General features: G+C 49.4%; 1 protein-coding gene across 1 annotated transcript in view; it reads right to left on the reverse strand.

Annotated features, from left to right (window-relative positions):
• CNOT1 (CCR4-NOT transcription complex subunit 1) overlaps positions 1–22,068 on the reverse strand; it is a 1,177,977-nt gene that overhangs the window by 406,395 nt on the left and 749,514 nt on the right. Inside the window, exon 30 of the mRNA XM_069215998.1 lies at positions 8,731–8,983. Coding sequence (XP_069072099.1) covers positions 8,731–8,983 — 253 coding nt within the window. The remainder of the gene's footprint in view (positions 1–8,730; positions 8,984–22,068) is intronic.

Below are 22,068 nucleotides of genomic sequence, written 5' to 3' on the forward strand. Positions count from 1 at the left end.
GCCTCTGCTCTGCGGGGAGTAGAGCGCGCCCATGGCTTTTGCAGTGTCCGTGTCCTTTTTTAGCTTCTCAATTGCCGTGTCCACTTCAGGTCCGAACAATTGTTGCTCATTGAATGGCATATTGAGCACCGCCTGCTGTATCTCTGGTTTAAAACCAGATGTTCGTAGCCACGCGTGCCTTCATATGGTTACTGCCGTGTTAATTGTTCTTGCAGCTGTGTCAGCTGCGTCCATAGAGGAGCGTATCTGGTTATTAGAGATGTTTTGGCCCTCCTCAACCACTTGTTTCGCCCGCTTTTGTAGTTCTGTGGGTAGATGCTCAATGAGGTGTTGCATCTCATCCCAGTGGGCTCTATCATATCGCGCTAGGAGCGCTTGAGAGTTAGCGATGCGCCACTGGTTTGCAGCCTGTACTGCGACCCTTTTACCGGCTGCATCGAACTTGCAGCTCTCCTTATCTGGGGGTGGTGCATCGCCCGATGTGTGAGAGTTTGCTCTCTTGCGAGCTGCCCCTACCACAACCGAATCTGGTGGCAGTTGTGAGGTAATGAAAGCTGGGTCTGTGGGAGGTGGTTTATATTTCTTTTCCACCCTCGGTGTTATTGCCCTACTCTTGACAGGCTCTTTGAATATGTCCTTTGCGTGCCTTAGCATTCCTGGGAGCATAGGCCGGCTTTGGTAGGTGCTATGTGTGGAAGAGAGGGTGTTGAAGAGGAAGTCATCCTCGACAGGCTCCGAGTGTAGAGACACATTGTGGAACTCTGCTGCTCTAGCCACCACTTGTGAATATGCTGTGCTGTCTTCTGGTGGTGAGGGCTTTGTAGGATACGCCTCTGGACTGTTGTCCGACACTGGGGCGTCGTATAAGTCCCAAGCATCTTGGTCCTGGTCACCTTGGCTTAAGGTGGTGTGAGCCGGTGAATGTGACGGAGTCTGCGCCGGTAAATGTAAGCTACAGGTGGAGGAGAGGGTGGCAGAGTTACCTTCTTCACCAGTTTTGTTTGTGGTGCTTGTTCTTGTTGGAATTCAAGTCTCCTCTTCCTCCTAATAGGGGGAAGGGTGCTTATTTTCCCTGTTCCACTCTGTATAAAAATCCTTTTTCGAGTGTGGTCCACCTCGGTGGATTGTAATTCCTCCTCGAATCTATGCTTTCGCATTTGAGAGGACAGTGATTGTTCCTCTGAATAGGAACCGGTAGTTGGCTCGGTTGCGGGTCGTTTTGGCATCCAACTATGTCCACGCTCTTTTTCGGCTTCGAGGCGAGTTTTCTTTTTTTCGGAGTCGAACCCTCTCGGCGTCGATCCTCCTCGGTGCCGCTGTCTCTGCGTCGAGCAGCTTTGGCTCCGTTATCTCGGCGTCGATCTTTGTCGGCAGCACTATCTCGGTCCCGAGATGGCTGGGTGCCTGTGTCTCGACCCGAGTCGGACGATCTCAGCACTATTTCGGCCTTCTTCGGTGCCGATGGTCAGTCACCGATTTTATGGGTTGAGCCATGGCCTGATGGCAGTGGCGTCCCCTGGGCCTTGTCAGTTTTCTTATGTGCTATCTTCGACGTCTTACTCACTGTTTCGTGGTCGTCGAATTCGTCAGAGTCATGGATCGAGAAGGCTTCTTCTTGTTCCTCGAAATCTCGGTGTCCTGTCGGCATGGACGCCATCTGCAGTCTTCTGGCTCGGCGGTCACGGAGCGTTTTTCGGGACCGGAACGCACGACAGGCCTCACAAGTTTCTTCCCTGTGCTCGGGCGACAGGCACAGGTTACAGACCGAATGTTGGTCTGTATACGGGTATTTGTTGTGGCATTTAGGACAGAATCGGAACGGGGTCCGTTCCATCAGCGTCGATGTCACACGCGGTCGGGCCGACCAGGCCCCGACGGGGGATCGAAAACTACCCCGAAGGGCAACGGAGATGTTATCTTATCGATTCGGTGTCGATGCTATCTAACCCGATCCCGAACGCAACAATACCGACGTAATTTTCCGATTTTAGAGCTAACTTTCCGTTCCGAAACCCGGAGCGAAAGGAACACGTCCGAACCCGATGGCGGAAAGAAAACAATCAAAGATGGAGTCGACGCCCATGCGCAATGGAGACAAAGAGGAGGAGTCCCTCGGTCCCGTGACTCGAAAGACTTCTTCGAAGAAAAACAACTTGTAACACTCCGACCCAAAACCAGATGGCGGGCTATGCACAACATGTGTATCTACAGCGACAGATGCCATCGAACCTTATTCTTCTGATGGATACACCTACCTGTGGATTCCTCACCTAAAGAATAGAGTCCCAAAGCAGTACTACCTCCGGAGGTGGGTGCCCGAATGGTCAAACAAAGAAATCCTGCAGCACTGAGTGAGCAAAATGGCCATCCCTCCTAACCTCGGTATCCAAACAGTAATGTTTAACAAAAGTATGGAGGGACGCCCAAGTCGCTGCCCTGCAGATATCAGCCACAGGAACACCCCTAGCCAAAGGCTAAGAGGCAGCCTTAGCTCTGGTGGAGTGGGAACGAAGCCCCACAGGTGGTTCTTTCTTCGCCAAAGAATAAAAATCTTAATACATAGATTGACCAACCTGGATAGCATTCTCTTGTGGACAGCTCTACCTTTCCTCTTCCTCACGTATCCAACGAAGAGCTGATCATCTTGCCTGAACTCCTTTGTCCTGTCGACATAGAAGCTCAGTGCTCTTAGTGGATCCAGCCAGTGGAGCCTCTCTTCCTCCTTGGATGGATGAGGTGGAGGATAAAAGGAAGAGAGAGTAATTGACTGCCCCAGGTGAAAGGGTGTAACAACCTTCGGGAGGAAAGCCGCCTTGGTCCTTAACACCACTTTGTCTCTATAGAAAGAAAGGTATGGGGGCACTACACTAAGAGCCTGAAGCTCACTGACCCTTCTGGCCGATGTTTGGCCACCAGGAACGCAGTTTTGAGAACTAGCAACCACAAAGAGCAAGAATGCAACGGTTCAAATGGGGACCCCATTAAAAATGTTAATACCAAAATAAGGTCCCAATGAGGCATAACAAATGGGAACGGTGGAAATTTGTTAGTAAGCCCCTTCAGAAACCTTAACACAATAGGAGATTTAAACAAGGAAGGCTGATCAGGAAGGCACAGAAAAGCAGACAGTGCAGATAAATAACCCTTGGCTGTGGCAACCGCACAACTCTTCTGTGTCAGGCAAAGAGCAAATGACAATATGTCAGACAAACAATCCTTTAAGGGATCAATTCTATTCTCTCCACACCAGCATACAAATTTAGCCCAACGACTTGCATAGATCGATTTGGTAGAGTGTCGCCTGGCCGATAAAATAACATCCACCACTTCTGGTGGGAGAGAAAAAGCACTCAGATTGCCTCGTTCAATCTCCAGGCATGAAGGTGCAGGCTCTGGAGGTGGGGGTGTAGAATCTGCCCCAGCGACTGCGAGAGGAGGTCCACCCTGTAAGGGAGACGGAGCGGGGGGGCACAGAGAGTTGGAGAAGGTCTGAATACCACACCCTTCTTGGCCAATCCGGAGCTATTAAGATGATCTGGGCTTGGTCTTGGCGGATCTTCCTCAGAACTCGAGGAATCAAGGGTATGGGAGGAAACGCGTAAAGCAACTGACCCTTCCAGGACATCTGAAACGCGTCCCCCAAAGCTCCTTGCACCGGATACTGGAGGCTGCAAAATAGCGGGCACTGAGCATTCTCCTGAGTCGCAAACAGATCTGTGGATATCCCCACATCTGGAATATGTACAGAACCAGATCTGGATGAAGACGCCACTCGTGGTCAACCAAGTTGCGTCGACTGAGATCGTCCGCACGCACGTTCAGAGCCCCGGCCAAATGATGTGCTACCAAGCAGATCTTGTGATCCTGAAGCCAGGACCAGAGTCGAAGAGCTTCTCTGCAGAGAAGATACGATCCCACTCCTCCCTGCTTGTTTACATACCACATTGCGGTAGTATTGTCCGTTAGGATCTGGACTGACCGACCGCGAATGGAAGGGAGGGAGGAAGGCCTTGAGAGCCAGACGTACTGCCCGCAATTCCAACAGATTGATGTGAAATCTCTGTCCCACTGGAGACCAGAGGCCTTTGACCTCAAGGTCCCCAAGATGAGCTCCCCACCCTAGAGTGGAAGCAACAGTGGCGGTGGAGGCAGCGAGAACGGCCTTCCTTGTGACAGGTTGTAGACCGCTGCCCACCATTGAAGATCCACCGCAGTGTCTCTGGAGATCTTTATCGATTCCTCGAGATCTCCCTTGTGCTGAAACCACTGCCGGCGGACGCACCACTGAAGAGCCCTCATGTGCCAGCGTGCATGAGTGACCAGCAGTATGCAAGAAGCAAACAGACCGAGCAGACGAAGGACCTTGAGGACTGGAACTACCTCTCCATTTCGAATCATTGGAATCAACGCCTGGATGTCCTGAACCCTCTGGGGCGGAGGAAAGGCCCGATTCAATGTCGTGTCCAATACTGCCCCTATGAACAGGAGGCGTTGAGAGGGCTCCAGTGGAGATTTGGGCACATTGATTGAAAAACCCAGGTCGTACAACAATTGAGTTGTCGACTGGAGATGACGCCGCATGAGCTCCGGAGTCTTGGCTTTGATCAACCAATCATCCAGATAGGGAAACACCGCTATCCCCCTTCTTCTGAGCTCTGCCGCTACCACCGCCATCACCTTTGGTCTTACTTCAGCACCTCGAATCTTCACAAACGGGAGGACTGCAAACTGATAACGTTGCGATCCCACCACAAACCGGAGATACTTCCTGTGCGATCTGAGGATCGGAATATGAAAGTATGTGTCCTGCAAATCGACAGACACCATCCAATCTCCTTCGTTCATCCTGTGACAGGGTCAGCATTTTGAACTTTTCCTGCCTGAGGAATCAATTCAAAGTCCTCAAGTCCAGAATTGGTCTTAACCGACCATCCTTTTTGGGGATCAGGAAGTATCTTGAATAACAGCCCTGACCCCTCTCCTGCTCGGGAACCAACTCTACCACGCCTTTTGGCAATAGGGACAACACTTCCTGTTGTAATAACAGAAGATGGTCTTCCGAACAGAAGGATGGGTGGGGAGGGAAGGGAGGAGGGAATTCCCGAAAGGGACGAGCGTACACCTTCTTCACAATGTCGATGACCCAAGAGTCCGTGGTTATAAACTCCCACATCGGAAGAAAATGGGCAAATCTCCCCCCTACCGGAGACACATGGACAGGGAGTGGTGGAGGACTACGGCTGCTTTCCCTGCTGCACCCCTCCCGAGGAAGAGGAAGAGGCAGAGTGCTGCTGGGTGGCTCCTCTTGTTCGGACTCTGCCCCTGCCCCTGAAGGATCTGTATGGCAGGGAGCTTGCAGTTTGTTGTGGTCCTTGAAATCAGCCAAGAAAGGAGGAGCCACGTCCAAAACCCCTAAACCTCCTATAAGATCTAAAGGAGGATGAGGCAGCCGACTGAAGTCCTAGCGACCTCGCTGTGGCTATGCTCTCCTTAAATCGTTCAAGAGCAGAATCTGCCTTTGTTCCAAAGAGTTTTTCGCCATCAAAGGGCAGATCCAGGAGAGTCGCCTGCACATCTGATGAAAAGCCAGACGAACGTAACCAAGATGGTCTTCTGGAAACTATGGTCGTGCCCATAGCTCTTGCCACTGAGTCCGAAGTGTCTAACCTAGATTGGATCACCTGGGTCGCCGCCGCCTGAGCGTCTGTCAGCAACTGTAACATTTCCTGGGACAAGTTTGGATGGCCTTTCGCTTCCTCCATAAGGGAGTAGATGTAACGTCCCAAAATGCAGGTCGCGTTGGTTGACTTTAAAGCCATACTAGATGAAGAAAAGGCCTTTTTGGCACAATGGTCCATTTTCTTCGATTCCCTGTCCGCAGGGGTTCCGGGAAACAAGCCAGGAGAGGATCTGGAAGAACAGGAGGCCTGAACCACTAAGCTCTCTGGTGTTGGGCGCTTGGAGAGCAAGACCGGGTCACCTGGTGCCGCCTGATAGCATCGTGCCACCGCTCTGTTGACAGCCGCTGAAGACAGGTTTTTTCCAGATGTTTAATAGGATCTAGAAGAGCCTCATTAAAAGGCAAGAGAGGCTCTGCCGTCACAGAAGCTGGATGCAACACCTTCGTCAATAGGTTCCTCTTCACCTCCGCAGCCGGAAGAGGGAGATCTAAGAAGTCTGCAGCCTTTCGTATTACTGCATGGAAAGAAGCAGCTTCCTCAGTGTACTCCCCTGGGGAAGCTAGATCCCACTCAAGGGAGGCGTCGATGCCACTTTCAGTATCAAGACCTTGAAAGTCACCGGAAGGCTCCAAGATCTCACCCTCTTCCAGGTGTTGTCTGCTGTATTCTTCCTCCTCCAAAAGGCGCAAAGCCAGACGTCTAGATCGAACCTAGATTCAAGACCCGGCGTCGATAAGGCGTCGGCTGACGCCGAAGATCTCCGTCGGCGCCGAACCTCAGATCCATCCGACGCCAGACCTTCCGGCTCCACAGGAACCTTGACTGTGGATTGGATCCGAGGTGAATCCATCGGCGCCGTAGCAGGTGTAACAGGTCTCCTAGGTGACGTCAAGGGCATCGGTGCCGGTTCAGCTGCAGTAGACAAAAATGGCGTGAAAGGCGACTTATAAGACGCCAGAACACCTAAATTAAAGGCCAAAGGGCCCAACAGACCTGCTTGTCCTCCACTCGGCGCCATGGTGGAAAAAATATTAAACATGGCATTTAAAAAACCGCAGGATCCGTACCCGGCACCGGGAAAGCCGGGTATTGCTGTTGCGCCGGCATAGACGCCGTAGATGGGCCAGGTAAGGAGAACCCTCTGGTCTCTGAAGAGGCTCGACCTCGAAAACCAACCCAGGTGAAGTCTGAGTCGTAGAAGGTGGAGGGGTGACAGTCAGCTAATCTCCCACGTCGGACGGCGAAGAGCTGATGGAGATGCCGATCTAGACCGGGACTGCCCCTTACTCGATCAGCACCAGGAGTCGTGACGGCGCAGAGAGTCACCATGCCGATGATGAGCCCTCGAGGATCTTGAAGAGGACTCCCTCCGATGACACCTCTCCTTTTTCTTGGAACGGGCCAAGAACAATTTTGCCTCCCTTTCCTTGAGTGCCTTTGGGTTCATGCGCTGGCAGGAGCCGCATGACTCGACCTCATGGTCGGAGCTACGGCACCAGAGGCAATTCTCATGGGGATCAGTAACCGACATTCGACCCCCGCACTGGTTACATGGCTTTAAGCTGGATTTCCTTGGCTCCGACATTGTAACCGTCGATTAGCAACTGTAGCTCCCTGTGAGCCTCGAAGAAAAACCGTTACTCGGAGGCACAGAAAAAAGGGAACTGACGTCTGCACGTCGACGAGTGCTTCTTATTGCCTATATGACATCATACGGCATCGCGTGGAGTCGGGCGATTGTGACGTCGACGTGCAGAGCTAGAAGAAATTTCCGTTGAGGCTGGCGAGAGGGGAGAATTCTTTAGGTGAGGAGTCCACAGTTAGGTGTATCCATCAGAATGATCATTTACATAACGGATTTTGAGGAAGAAAGTTGCCTGTTCTGCATATTTGCAGCAATGGTGGCTAGGTGTAGTCTGATTGATGAATTAGCCAACCGTGATCTTTGACTGTGTAGGAGGTAACAAACCAGTTACTTACCCTTGGTAATACCTTATCTCGTAGAGACACTTTAGTGGCAGATCACTTACCTTAGAACTATACCCAGGCATCAGACTGAATCTGGAATTTGTTTTTGTGAGCAGTACCCCTGTGTGCTGGTAGGTGGTGTTCGGCTCTGCGTGGCATTAGTGCCAGAAGTGGTGTGCACGGTGCTTAGACCGGGCCCCAGCTGCATGCTAACGTCCGTTTCTTTTCACCACTTGCCACACCAGGACTGACAAAACAAGAACACCACTGACCACTAGTTTGGAAATCTAGGACCCTAAAAAAGGGAAAAGCACTCACCCTAGCAATCAGTTTGCAGTGCAGATTGGTGGGCCGTTAAGGAATAAGCAGCCAGATAGACTCTACCAGTTAAGGTGCTAAGGTAAACAACTTGTTCATTTGATAGACTTATAGCTGCAGACTCCTTGCCTTAGAATAGGTACCCAAGCAATACTTCCCCAGAGAAGGGTCTGCGAAAACTGTTTCACACTAAAAAGTACTTGCCTGGTTGCACATTGTTGATGCAACTGAACGATGGAAAGTGCGCCACACATTCAAAAACACAAAGCTTTCTTTCAGTGGGTGCAAAAAAGGACTTGAGGCCATGACAGGAACAGATTAACTCTTTGAAACCATGAGCACACTGGGTGAGACCCAAAGGTGAAGAAAAACAAACAATGGAGTCTGACAATTCGCACCAATGACAGAGGAGACACAGACCCCATGACTCATAAGACGTCTGAAGAAATACTTGCAATGTCCAAGTCCAACACTATGTGGCAGGAGTATGCACAGCATGTGTATATAGAGCCACACGATATGAATATGAAGTAACTTGGACTACAATGGCTTCCAGAAAATTGAAACCATTCACATTAAAAGTAAACAAATGTGTTTCAATCCAGTGCATACTGTCTGAATTTGCAAACAGTGACATCAAAATGTATAATAGACTGCAAGCGTGAAAATAAGCAAGGCCTAAATAATAATTATTCAAAGCAGATAACCTAAATTGCTGCATGAGTAATCTCATGCAAAACGATATAGTCCAGAAGGTAGTTACCTGTAAACACTGCATCAGACTCTTGCTTCTCTACAGAAGCCCACAACTTCCCAGCAGTACGGATTGCATACTCGTTGGCAGAGGTAATCGGCGGAACGTCCTCAAGGAGCTTTACATCTTTTTTGGGGACAGAAAGCTGTTCATCCAGACTCTTGAGACGGTCTTTGTCCTTCAAGAGATTGCCTGGTTTTAAGTCATTGATATCCAAAGACAGGTTCTTACAGAGAACCTCTATCTCAAACTTTAGATTGAGCTGCAAAGGAGACATGATAACAAAAGGGCATTTAACATACAGTTCAAAGGTAGTCATTGGTAGACACAAAAAGATTTGATGAACCAAAAATCCTTTTGCGTTATGCAAATAAAAAATGACTTCCAGTTATATTCAGCAGGCAGAACAATATACTGTTGGTCAAGCCTAGTTTACAATAACTTCAGTAACCTGAAGCTGAGCTGCAACACTACCATCCTGCGAAAGATAAAATGACAGTCTCGGAATGCAAGATACATGCAGGTCAATCTACATAGTGCAGCGGCTGAACCGGTAGATCACAATATAATGAGGAATAAATACAGTTAAAAATGGAATTCCCAAGCCAATAATGTCTGCAATATAGGATACTTTTAACATTCCCCAATTGTGAGTGATGAACACAAGTTACTTATCTTCTGAAATGCTCATTCTGGTGGATACCCTTATTGCAGATTACTCATGTAATAAGCTGGCCTGGAATGTGGTGGGTAACTAAGGTACTTACAACTTATATTAGGTATTGCCTCTTAGTGAAGTGTAGGCGTGTCTAGAAGCCAGGCTCTCTAGAAGTAGCAGTGGATGAAAAGCCAAGGTTTATCTAGGAGACATGCAAAGCTCATGCAATACCACTGTAGTCACAGCACTTACACACATGTAAGAAAACACTTAGTTGTACAAAAAATAAAAGGTACTTTATTTTTAGAACACAATACCACAAAGCACTAGAAGGGCAACCCTCCAACAGGAGGTAATACATTAAATATATACATTAGAAAAAAGTAATAGGCATAGAAAAAGTTAGAAAACAGAGCAATTACCAATAGTGAACCTAGGGGAGCCTAAACCATATACTAAACAAAATGGAAGGCAAACACAGGACCCCCCCCTCCTAGTTATGGGGCATGCTGTAGGAAGCAGGCTCTGTATATACTTTCTCAAAGTGAGAGATAGTGTGCACATAGTTCAAGGGTTCCCCAAGAGGCTTGACAGAGGCAATAATAGATAATACTAGTGCTCTATTTGTGGTAGTGTGGTCAAGCAGTTAGGCTTATCAGAAGGTAGTGTTAAGCATTTGTTGTACACACAGGCAATAAATGAGGAACAGACACTCAATGGCTTAACTCCAGGCCAATAGGTTTTTATACAGAAACATTTTCTTAATTTATTTTAGAACCACAAGAGTCAAATTGCAGTTAAGTACATTAATTGTAAGGTACTTTGCATATGTATAGATAGAACTTTGAATCAAAACAATAATGTGCACAGGATAGCATAAAATGGCAATAAGCTATTTTAAAAGTGGACACTGCAAAATTCAACAGTTCCTGGGGGGAGGTAAGTACAGGTTAGTTTTAGAGGTAAGTAAAGCACTTACAAGTTCAGTCTCCGGGGCATGGGCAGCCCACTGTTGGGGGTTCAATTCAACCCCAAACACCCAGAACCACAGTGCCGGTCAGGTGCAGAGGTCAAAGAGGAGCCCAAATAACATAGGCGCCTATGGAGACAGGGGGTGCAATGGTTCCAGTCTGCTAGCAGATAAGTACCTGCGTCTTCAGGGAGTGGACTAGGGGGGTTTTGTAGCTCACTGGGGTGGTCCCAAGTAAGCACACAAAGTACACCCTCAGCGGCACAGGGGCGGCTGGGTGCAGTGGGCCAACAATGCGTTGGGTTTGTGATCGAAATCAATGGGGAGACCCGGCGGTAACTTAGACCTTGCAGGCAGGGCACAGGGGGGGCTTCTCGGGCCAACCACCGACTGGGCAAGGGTGAGGGCCGCCTGCTGGTCACTGCTGCACCGGTGGTTGGTTCTTCACGGGCCTGGGGGTTGCGGATGCAGTCCTTCTTCCAGGCATCCAGTTTCTTTTCATCGGTCAGTTGCTGTCAGGGGGGTCCTCGGGATTCACTCTGCAGGCGTTGTCCTGGGGGTGCAGGGAGGTTGACCTAGGGTAGCCACGTCTGTCGCCTGGGGGTCCTCTCAGGGTTGTTGGGTTTCTCTGGACACAGGCCGGGGGTGTCCGGTGCAGAGTGTGAAGACTCACACTTCCAGAGTGAGTCTGGAGTCTCTTTAAAGATGGTTTCTTTGTTGCAGTTTTGAACAGAGCAGCTGTCCTCAGGAGTTTCCCTGTCCTTTAGGTGCAGGTCAGTCCTCTGAGTCCTCAGAGGTCACTAGTCCCGCTTGATGCATCGCTGTGCGGGTTCTCAGTGTCTGGAGACAGGCCGGTAGGGCTGGGGCCAATTCAGTTGTCGTCTCCGTCATCTCTGCAGGGCTTTCAGGTCAGCAGTCCTCCTTGCTGTAGGTCGTCAGGAATCTGTGTTCGGGGTTGCCAAAAAATACTCAATTTAGGTGTGTGTTTAGGGAGGGCAGTAGCCAGTGGCTACTGTCCTTTAGGGTGGCTAAACCCTCTTTGTGCCTCCTCCCTGAAGGAAGGGGGGCACCAACCTAATCCTATTGTGTGGGGGGGGGGGGGGGGGAATCCTCCAAAGCATGGAGGATTTCCTAAGGCAGGGGTCGCCTCAGCTCAGGACACCTTAGGGGCTGTCCTGGCTGGAAGGTGACTCCTTGTTTTTCTCATTATCTCCCCCGGACTTCCCACCAAATGGGGGGGTGTATGTCCAGAGGGGCGGGCATCGCCATTAGCTGGAAAACTCAGAGGACTGCCCCGAAACCAAAGGACCAAAAAACTCCCATGGACAGCAGGTCTGTCAAAAACAGCAACAAAGAAACCATCTTTCAAGGGACTCAGAGCCTCACTCTGGAAGCGTGATTCCCAAACACTCTGCACCAGACGCCCCCGGCTTGTGTCCAGAAGAACCAACACTGCAGAGAGAAGCCCCAAGCAACTCCAACGACGTGGACACCCTTAGACGACCTCCATGCACTCCCACAGCGACGCCTGCAGAGAATCCAGAGGCTCCCCCTGACCGCGACTGCCTGGTAACAAAGGAACCCGATGCCTGGAAAAAGCACTGCATTCACAGCCCCTAGGCCGGAGAGAAACCAACTACTGGTGCAGGAGTGACCTGCAGGCAACCCTCATCTTTGCCCAGCCAGTGGCTTGCTCGAGAAGCCCCCCTGTGCCCTTGCTGCATCGCCAGTGTGACACCCGGGTCTCTCCATTGATTTTTACCTAAAATCCAACACTTACTTCACACACTGCACCGGCCACCCCTGTGCTGCTGAGGGTGTAATTTGGTTGCCTGTCTGTGAATGCCCCCCGCCAGTATTGGTTGTATGATTCCATGCACTATGGGGGATCCTCAGAGGACCCCCAGCATTGCTACTACCAGCTTTCTAGTGTTTTCTGGGCAACCAACTCTGCTGCCACCCCTCAGATGGGTTTATGCCCTCCTGCTGCTTGACCAGCTCAAACCCAGGAAGGCAGAACAAAAGATTCCCTTTGGAAATAGGTGTAACATGGCTTGGCAGAGGTAGCCTCCACAAGCCACTGGTATGCTTTGAAGGGCACATTCAGTGCCCTCCTTGCATAAACCAGTCTGCACCAGTTCAGGGACCTCCAGTGTCTGCTCTGGCACGAAACTGGACCATGGAAAGGGGAGTAACCACTCCCCTGTCCATCACCACCCAAGGGGTGGTGCCCAGAGCTCCTCCAGGTGGCCACTCGATTCTGCCATCTTGAATCCAAGGTGGGCAGAGGCCTCTAGGAGCATCAGAGTGGCCAGCTCAAGCAGGTGACCAATCCTCCTTCCAGGGCTAGTTAAGGTCTCCCTCTGGGGTCCCTCAATCGACCTGCAAGACTCCAGATGGAATCTTCTGCAACGTATGCTTCGATGTCTGGCCACTGGAACTGCAACCGGACTCCACAGGGACCTACAATCTGCAGCTTCTGCTTCACAACATTGTTTCTCCGGCTTCTTCCCCACCAACTGCAACATTTCCCGGGCTGTGCATCGTCTGAGGGCAGCAAGTCTCCCCCAAGGGATCTTCAGGCTCTGTGTAGCCCCAGACCCCAACACTCTTCCCTGCGAAGCACAGCCCTCTGCAGGTTTCTCCTGCGACATGGGACCTCTCTTCAGGTGTGCTGCGTGGGCCTCTATGCGACTTCTGGGCTCCTTACCTGTGGGTCTTCTGTGGGGGCTGCCTCCTTCTTTGGACTCTCTGTACTGCTGAGGGTTGCCTGGAACTCTCTCTCTCTCTCTCTCTCTCTCTCCATTCTACCATTCTTCTACCCTCCCCCCTAATGAGTTGAGTCCCCCTTGGACCTTGCTGGTCCCCGGCAGTGCCACTTTTGCACCAAACGTGACATTTGCCTTTGCCAAGGCTTGTTGGTGGTTTTTCCACACCACAAACTGACTGCAATCCTTCATCCGGCGTGGCACATCAACTGCATCACCCAGGATCTCTTCACCTGCTCCAGCGCTGCATTGCTAACCGTCTTCATCTCACTGTCTACCAACTCCGGCATCAGACAACTGGACTTGGTCTCCTGCTCTTCCATGCCTTCCTCTTCCAGGTTCCACCTTTGGTTGCTTGCAGTCTTGTCTGGGTCTTGCAATGTCCTTTTCTGAAGTCCTTTGGGCTGGTTTGGGAAGAACCAATACATTACCTCTTCTCCTGGTCGCTGGAGGGCACTCTGGGACTTACCTTTGGTGTTTCCTAGTTCCCCCAGCTCCCCTCCACCAATTCCAATTGCTTGGGTGGGGAACAAACCATTCTACTTTTTTAGTTTCTGGTTTGGCCCCCCCAGGCCTTCAGTAGTGTACTGCTTTTCACTGTTTCCTATTGCTTTTAATGTCAATTTCTGATCACTACTGGACACGTAATAGTGTGCTTACTTACCTCCTATTGGAGTATTGCTTATCTAGTGATTTAGTATGTGTGCCACTAAAATAAAGTACCTTTATTTTTGTAACACTGTGTGGTTATTTCATGTGTGTAAGTGCTGTGTGACTAAGTGGTATTGCATGAGCTTTGCATGTCTCCTAGATATGCCTTGGCTGCTCATCCACTGCTACCTCTAGAACGCCTGGCTTCCTAGACACTGCCTACACTTCACTAACGGGATACCTGGACCTGGGATAAGGTGATAATACCTTAGGTTTTCACCACACACCAGACCAGCTTCCTACACTGACCCTTGTCCAATACTTACCTAAAGTCCAGGAGATCAGCCTTGTAAGTCTCTGTCCTGTACCAGTTTTGCGATCTGTTTTTCCTCCAAGGGATAACCTTGCATCTTCCAGAAATTCCACTGAAGGACTTTGCAAAACTGTAAAGGTTTTTCTTGCAAAAACGTACTCACGATTGTATTGATTCTGGTGCCTAAATATATATCTAAAGATACTTGTTATTTAGGTAAATTGGTGTTGACCCCTTTTTTGAGTCGTGTCATTTACTGTGCATATTTGAAGATGTCTAACTCCTTTCTCAGAAGCGTTAGGCTGCTCAACCACACTACCCCTCTAAAAGAGTACCTTGGGATTGCTATAGCAAGCCCCGGTCCACTGGTAAGGAAACCCCTAGACTCTGTAATAAACCTCATTTTGATATATCAAATTAAGAGCCAGCTTCCTACACATGTGCAGAAAGGTGATTACAAACTACACAAATGGCAATTTAGAAACTGGTCTATAATACTTTAAAATGGATACACCTATTGTAGGTTTTCAAAAGTGATCCGATTTTCAGCTACCTGGTATAATACGCAACAAGGATTTTTTTTTTACCTGAAAAGGATTTGATTACATCAAATATTCACAAAGGCTTGCCAGCAATGGATTTTTACTGAAGCCAGAAGACTTGCTCAATTTAACTAAATGAATCCAGTCACAAAATAGAACATTCGGTCATATATGGATTAACTCAAAGGGCAGAAGGTTCACAATCATCAGCCCTTAGAGTAAAAACAACACTTCCTGAAGTGACTGGTTAATTTTACAGATCATAAAGTCAAAGAATTCAGCAAAATTGTTGTATTTTGCTTTAAGAGGAGGAACATTTAAGACTCCGAAAACCGCCTTTGAGGTATTACAGCCACAGAACGTCTTACTAGAGAAGTAGAAGGATTTTAGCAGTTTTTTATGAGTAAGAAAATGCCTCCTAAGCATGGTTACCCCCTAGTTTTTGGCCTTTGCTGATGCTAAGTTTTGACTGAAAGTGTGCTGGGGACCCTGCTAACCAGGTTCCAGCAGCAGTATTGTTTCCCTAAACTGTACCTTTGCTTCCACAATTGGCACAGCCCTCACACACAGATAAGTCCCTTGTAACTGGTACCCCTGGTACCAAGGGCCCTGATGCCTGGGAAGGTCTCTGAGGGCTGCAGCATGTCTTATGCCACCCTGGGGACACCTCACTCAGCACATGCACAGTGTCTCACAGCTTTTGTGCGCTGGTGGGGAGAAAATGACTGTCGACATGGCACTCCCCTAAGAGTGCCATGCCAACCTCACACTGCCTGTGGCATAGGTAAGTCACCCCTCTAGCAGGACTTACAGCCCCTAAGGCGGGGTGCACTGTACCACAGGTGAGGGCATATGTGCATGAGCACTATGCCCCTACAGTGTCTAAGCAAAACCTTAGACATTGTGTAGGAAGTTGGCTCTGTATGCACTATTTCAAAGTAAGGAATAGTATGCACAGAGTCCAAGGGTTCACCTTAGAGGTAAGATAGTGGCAAAAAGAGATAATACTAATGCTCTATTTTGTGGTAGTGTGGTCGAGCAGTAGGCTTATCAAAGGAGTAGTGTTAAGCATTTGTTGTACATACACACAGGCAATAAATGAGGAACACACACTCAAACAATTCCAGGCTGTAAAGAAATGGCTCCCTGTTGCAGTTACCCCCCACTTTTTGCCTGATACTGATGCTGACTTGACTGAGAAGAGTGCTGGGACCCTGCTAACCAGGCCCCAGCACCAGTGTTCCTTCACCTAAAATGTACCATTGTATCCACAATTGGCACACCCTGGCATTCAGATAAGTCCCTTGTAACTGGTACTTCTAGTACCAAGGGCCCTGATGCCAAGGAAGGTCTCTAAGGGCTGCAGCATGTCTTATGCCACCCTAGAGACCCCTCACTCAGCACAGACACACTGCTTACAAGCCTGTGTGTGCTAGTGAGAACAAAATGAGTAAGTCGACATGGCACTCCCCTCAGGGTGCCATGCCAGCCTCTCACTGCCTATGCAGTATAGGTAAGACACCCCTCTAGCAGGCCTTACAGCCCTAAGGCAGGGTGCACTATACCATAGGTGAGGGTACCAGTGCATGAGCATGGTACCCCTACAGTGTCTAAACAAAACCTTAGACATTGTAAGTGCAGGGTAGCCATAAGAGTATATGGTCTGGGAGTTTGTCAAACACGAACTCCACAGCACCATAATGGCTACACTGAAAACTGGGAAGTTTGGTATCAAACTTCTCAGCACAATAAATGCACACTGATGCCAGTGTACATTTTATTGTAAAATACACCCCAGAGGGCACCTTAGAGGTGCCCCCTGAAACTTAACCGACTATCTGTGTAGGCTGACTAGTTTTAGCAGCCTGCCACAAACCGAGACATGTTGCTGGCCCCATGGGGAGAGTGCCTTTGTCACTCTGAGGCCAGTAACAAAGCCTGCACTGGGTGGAGATGCTAACACCTCCCCCAGGCAGGAATTGTCACACCTGGCGGTGAGCCTCAAAGGCTCACCTCCTTTGTGCCAACCCAGCAGGACACTCCAGCTAGTGGAGTTGCCCGCCCCCTCCGGCCAGGCCCCACTTTTGGCGGCAAGGCCGGAGAAAATAATGAGAAAAACAAGGAGGAGTCACTGGCCAGTCAGGACAGCCCCTAAGGTGTCCTGAGCTGAGGTGACTGACTTTTAGAAATCCTCCATCTTGCAGATGGAGGATTCCCCCAATAGGGTTAGGATTGTGACCCCCTCCCCTTGGGAGGAGGCACAAAGAGGGTGTACCCACCCTCAGGGCTAGTAGCCATTGGCTACTAACCCCCCAGACCTAAACACGCCCTTAAATTTAGTATTTAAGGGCTACCCTGAACCCTAGAAAATTAGATTCCTGCAACTACAAGAAGAAGGACTGCCCAGCTGAAAACCCCTGCAGCGGAAGACCAGAAGACGACAACTGCCTTGGCTCCAGAAACTCACCGGCCTGTCTCCTGCCTTCCAAAGATCCTGCTCCAGCGACGCCTTCCAAAGGGACCAGCGACCTCGACATCCTCTGAGGACTGCCCCTGCTTCGAAAAGACAAGAAACTCCCGAGGACAGCGGACCTGCTCCAAGAAAAGCTGCAACTTTGTTTCCAGCAACTTTAAAGAACCCTGCAAGCTCCCCGCAAGAAGCGTGAGACTTGCAACACTGCACCCGGCGACCCCGACTCGGCTGGTGGCGATCCAACACCTCAGGAGGGACCCCAGGACTACTCTGATTCTGTGAGTACCAAAACCTGTCCCCCCTGAGCCCCCACAGCGCCGCCTGCAGAGGGAATCCCGAGGCTTCCCCTGACCGCGACTCTTTGAACCTAAAGTCCCGACGCCTGGGAGAGACCCTGCACCCGCAGCCCCCAGGACCTGAAGGACCGGACTTTCACTGGAGAAGTGACCCCCAGGAGTCCCTCTCCCTTGCCCAAGTGGAGGTTTCCCCGAGGAATCCCCCCCTTGCCTGCCTGCAGCGCTGAAGAGATCCCGAGATCTCTCATAGACTAACATTGCGAACCCGACGCCTGTTCCTACACTGCACCCGGCCGCCCCCGCGCTGCTGAGGGTGAAATTTCTGTGTGGACTTGTGTCCCCCCCGGTGCCCTACAAAACCCCCCTGGTCTGCCCTCCGAAGACGCGGGTACTTACCTGCAAGCAGACCGGAACCGGGGCACCCCCTTCTCTCCATTCTAGCCTATGTGTTTTGGGCACCACTTTGAACTCTGCACCTGACCGGCCCTGAGCTGCTGGTGTGGTGACTTTGGGGTTGCTCTGAACCCCCAACGGTGGGCTACCTTGGACCAAGAACTAAGCCCCGTAAGTGTCTTACTTACCTGGTTAACCTAACAAATACTTACCTCCCCTAGGAACTGTGAAAATTGCACTAAGTGTCCACTTTTAAAACAGCTATTTGTCAATAACGTGAAAAGTATACATGCAATTTGGATGATTTGAAGTTCCTAAAGTACTTACCTGCAATACCTTTCAAACAAGATATTACATGTTAAATTTGAACCTGTGGTTCTTAAAATAAACTAAGAAAAGATATTTTTCTATATAAAAACCTATTGGCTGGATTTGTCTCTGAGTGTGTGTACCTCATTTATTGTCTATGTGTATGTACAACAAATGCTTAACACTACTCCTTGGATAAGCCTACTGCTCGACCACACTACCACAAAATAGAGCATTAGTATTATCTATTTTTACCACTATTTTACCTCTAAGGGGAACCCTTGGACTCTGTGCATGCTATTCCTTACTTTGAAATAGCACATACAGAGCCAACTTCCTACATTGGTGGATCAGCGGTGGGGTACAAGACTTTGCATTTGCTGGACTACTCAGCCAATACCTGATCACACGACAAATTCCAAAATTGTCATTAGAAATTGATTTTTGCAATTTGAAAAGTTTTCTAAATTCTTAAAAGACCTGCTAGGGCCTTGTGTTAGATCCTGTTTAGCATTTCTTTTAGAGTTTAAAAGTTTGTAAAAGTTTGAATTAGATTCTAGAACCAGTTGTAGATTCTTAAAAAGTATTCCAACTTTTAGAAGCAAAATGTCTAGCACAGATGTGACTGTGGTGGAACTCGACACCACACCTTACCTCCATCTTAAGATGAGGGAGCTAAGGTCACTCTGTAAAATAAAGAAAATAACAATGGGCCCCAAACCTACCAAAATACAGCTCCAGGAGCTTTTGGCAGAGTTTGAAAAGGCCAACCCCTCTGAGGGTGGCAACTCAGAGGAAGAGGATAGTGACTTGGAGGAAAATTCCCCCCTACCAGTCCTATCTAGGGAGAACAGGGTCCCTCAAACCCTGACTCCAAAAATAATAGTCAGAGATGCTGGTTCCCTCACAGGAGAGACCAACACCTCTGAAATCACTGAGGATAACTCCAGTGAAGATGACCCCCTGTTAGCCAGGATGGTCAAAAGATTGGCTTTGGAAAAGCAGCTCCTAGCCATAGAAAGGGAAAGAAAAGAGATGGGCCTAGGTCCCATCGATGGTGGCAGCAACTTAAATAGGGTCAGAGATTCTCCTGACATCCTAAAAATCCCCAAAGGGATTGTAACAAAATATGAAGATGGTGATGACATCACCAAATGGTTCACAGCTTTTGAGAGGGCTTGTGTAACCAGAAAAATAAACAGATCTCACTGGGGTGCTCTCCTTTGGGAAATGTTCACTGGAAAGTGTAGGGATAGACTCCTCACACTCTCTGGAAAAGATGCAGAATCTTATGACCTCATGAAGGGTACCCTGATTGAGGGCTTTGGATTCTCCACTGAGGAGTATAGAATTAGATTCAGGGCGGCTCAAAAATCCTCGAGCCAGACCTGGGTTGATTTTGTAGACTACTCAGTAAAAACACTAGATGGTTGGTTAACTGGAAATGAAGTGTGTGACTATGTTGGGCTTTATAATTTGTTTATGAAAGAACACATTTTAAGTAACTGCTTCAATGAAAAGTTGCATCAGTATCTGGTAGACCTAGGTCCAATTTCTCCCCAAGAATTGGGAAAGAAGGCAGACCACTGGGTCAAGACTAGGGTAACCAAAACTTCCACTGGGGGTGACCAAAAGAAAGGGGTTACACAAACTCCCCAGGAGAAAGTGGGTGACACTAGAAACAAAGAAAAAGAGTCCTCTGTAGGCCCCCAAAAACCAGAACAGGTGGGTGGGCCCCAAGACACAACCCAAAACAAAGGTGGGTACCAGGGTAAGAACTGGGATGCCACTAAGGCCTGGTGCCACAACTGTAAACAGTCTGGGCACCACACCAAGGACACTTCTTGTCCCAAAAACAAACCCCAGAACAAAATTCCTGGGGTAACCAGTGTAGCCATGGGAGATGACTCCTCAGATGAGGAGGTCTTCCTAGCCTTCAACTGGAAACAGGGCCCAACAGGTGAGTTGGAGATTCCAGAGGGAAGTAGACACTTCCACCACCTACTGGTGAATGGAATCCCAACCACTGCCCTGAGAGACACTTGTGCCAGTCACACTATTGTGCATGACAGGCTGGTGCTCTCAACCAGTACATCCCAGGTGAGACTGCCAGGGTAAGAGTTAACCTAGACAGGGTCACTAAGAGGCCTGTGGCTTTAGTGCCCATAGAAGTGGGTGGCACTCTTAGCTGGAGAAGGGTAGTAGTCAGTACAGACCTCCCCTTGATTGTCTCCTTGGAAATGACTACCCAGAGGTTAGTCAGAGCTCAAGAGAGGAACTGGTCCAGTGCCAGTCCTCTCCCAAGGATTCTGGAAGTCCTGCCTCTGCAGTAAATGCAAGCAGGCCCCAGAAGAAGAAGAAAAGAAAACAGAGTAGGAAGGGTGGACAACCTTTAGCCAAGGTTACAGCAAGCCAAGGAATTCTGCTCCAGTAGGGGAGAACTCCAAAAATGGCCCTGATAAAGTCCAACCTGACCCACAAGAAGTCCTGGCTAGTCAGGCAACTGTTAAACCTGAGTGGGTGGCTCCTCAGCTAACAGAAGAAAGAGTGGAAGAAGGGTGTTTACCACAAGATGTGGTAACCCCCCACTCTAATACAGCAGACAGGCAACCTGAACCCAAAGAGGCCTGTAACTTAGCCCCTTCCCTTTTAGGTGAAGAGCTAAAGGTGTGGTTCTGGGCACTGACAGCTGTCAGTGGCCTCTGCTGGGTGTTAGCCTTTATGGCTGCACTATCCTTAGCATGGTGGTCTGACCCCATGCCAAATAGCAAGTTAGGCCCCCTGACCCTATTGGTCATGGTGGGGTTACTCCAGCTCTGGGTAACCTCTCTGGGTAAGCTAGGGGTAACCCTGGCCAAGATAAGGTTAGCAGAGGTGGATACCTCTAAGACCAAAATAGAAAGAATGGGTGGAGACATTGAAGAGGCAGACAAGAGGCAATTCAGACTAGGTCCTATCACTGTGGAAGTAGGTCAGTTCCCCAAAGGGAATGACCTGAACAGAAGGATGTAAGGCAGAGTAGGCCCTGCAACTAACCAGCCTATTTCTCCTACTCTTCCTCGCCTGACAGACTAGGAAGACTCTCCCAGCTTGGGCTGAGTCTCCTGGCCTGTGGGCTGGGGGGGGCTTGTGTAAAGAAATGGCTCCCTGTTGCAGTTACCCCCCACTTTTTGCCTGATACTGATGCTGACTTGACTGAGAAGAGTGCTGGGACCCTGCTAACCAGGCCCCAGCACCAGTGTTCCTTCACCTAAAATGTACCATTGTATCCACAATTGGCACACCCTGGCATTCAGATAAGTCCCTTGTAACTGGTACTTCTAGTACCAAGGGCCCTGATGCCAAGGAAGGTCTCTAAGGGCTGCAGCATGTCTTATGCCACCCTAGAGACCCCTCACTCAGCACAGACACACTGCTTACAAGCCTGTGTGTGCTAGTGAGAACAAAATGAGTAAGTCGACATGGCACTCCCCTCAGGGTGCCATGCCAGCCTCTCACTGCCTATGCAGTATAGGTAAGACACCCCTCTAGCAGGCCTTACAGCCCTAAGGCAGGGTGCACTATACCATAGGTGAGGGTACCAGTGCATGAGCATGGTACCCCTACAGTGTCTAAACAAAACCTTAGACATTGTAAGTGCAGGGTAGCCATAAGAGTATATGGTCTGGGAGTTTGTCAAACACGAACTCCACAGCACCATAATGGCTACACTGAAAACTGGGAAGTTTGGTATCAAACTTCTCAGCACAATAAATGCACACTGATGCCAGTGTACATTTTATTGTAAAATACACCCCAGAGGGCACCTTAGAGGTGCCCCCTGAAACTTAACCGACTATCTGTGTAGGCTGACTAGTTTTAGCAGCCTGCCACAAACCGAGACATGTTGCTGGCCCCATGGGGAGAGTGCCTTTGTCACTCTGAGGCCAGTAACAAAGCCTGCACTGGGTGGAGATGCTAACACCTCCCCCAGG

Source organism: Pleurodeles waltl, chromosome 12 (genome assembly GCF_031143425.1).
Source record: "Pleurodeles waltl isolate 20211129_DDA chromosome 12, aPleWal1.hap1.20221129, whole genome shotgun sequence".
NCBI classification, from domain to species: Eukaryota; Metazoa; Chordata; class Amphibia; order Caudata; family Salamandridae; genus Pleurodeles; species Pleurodeles waltl.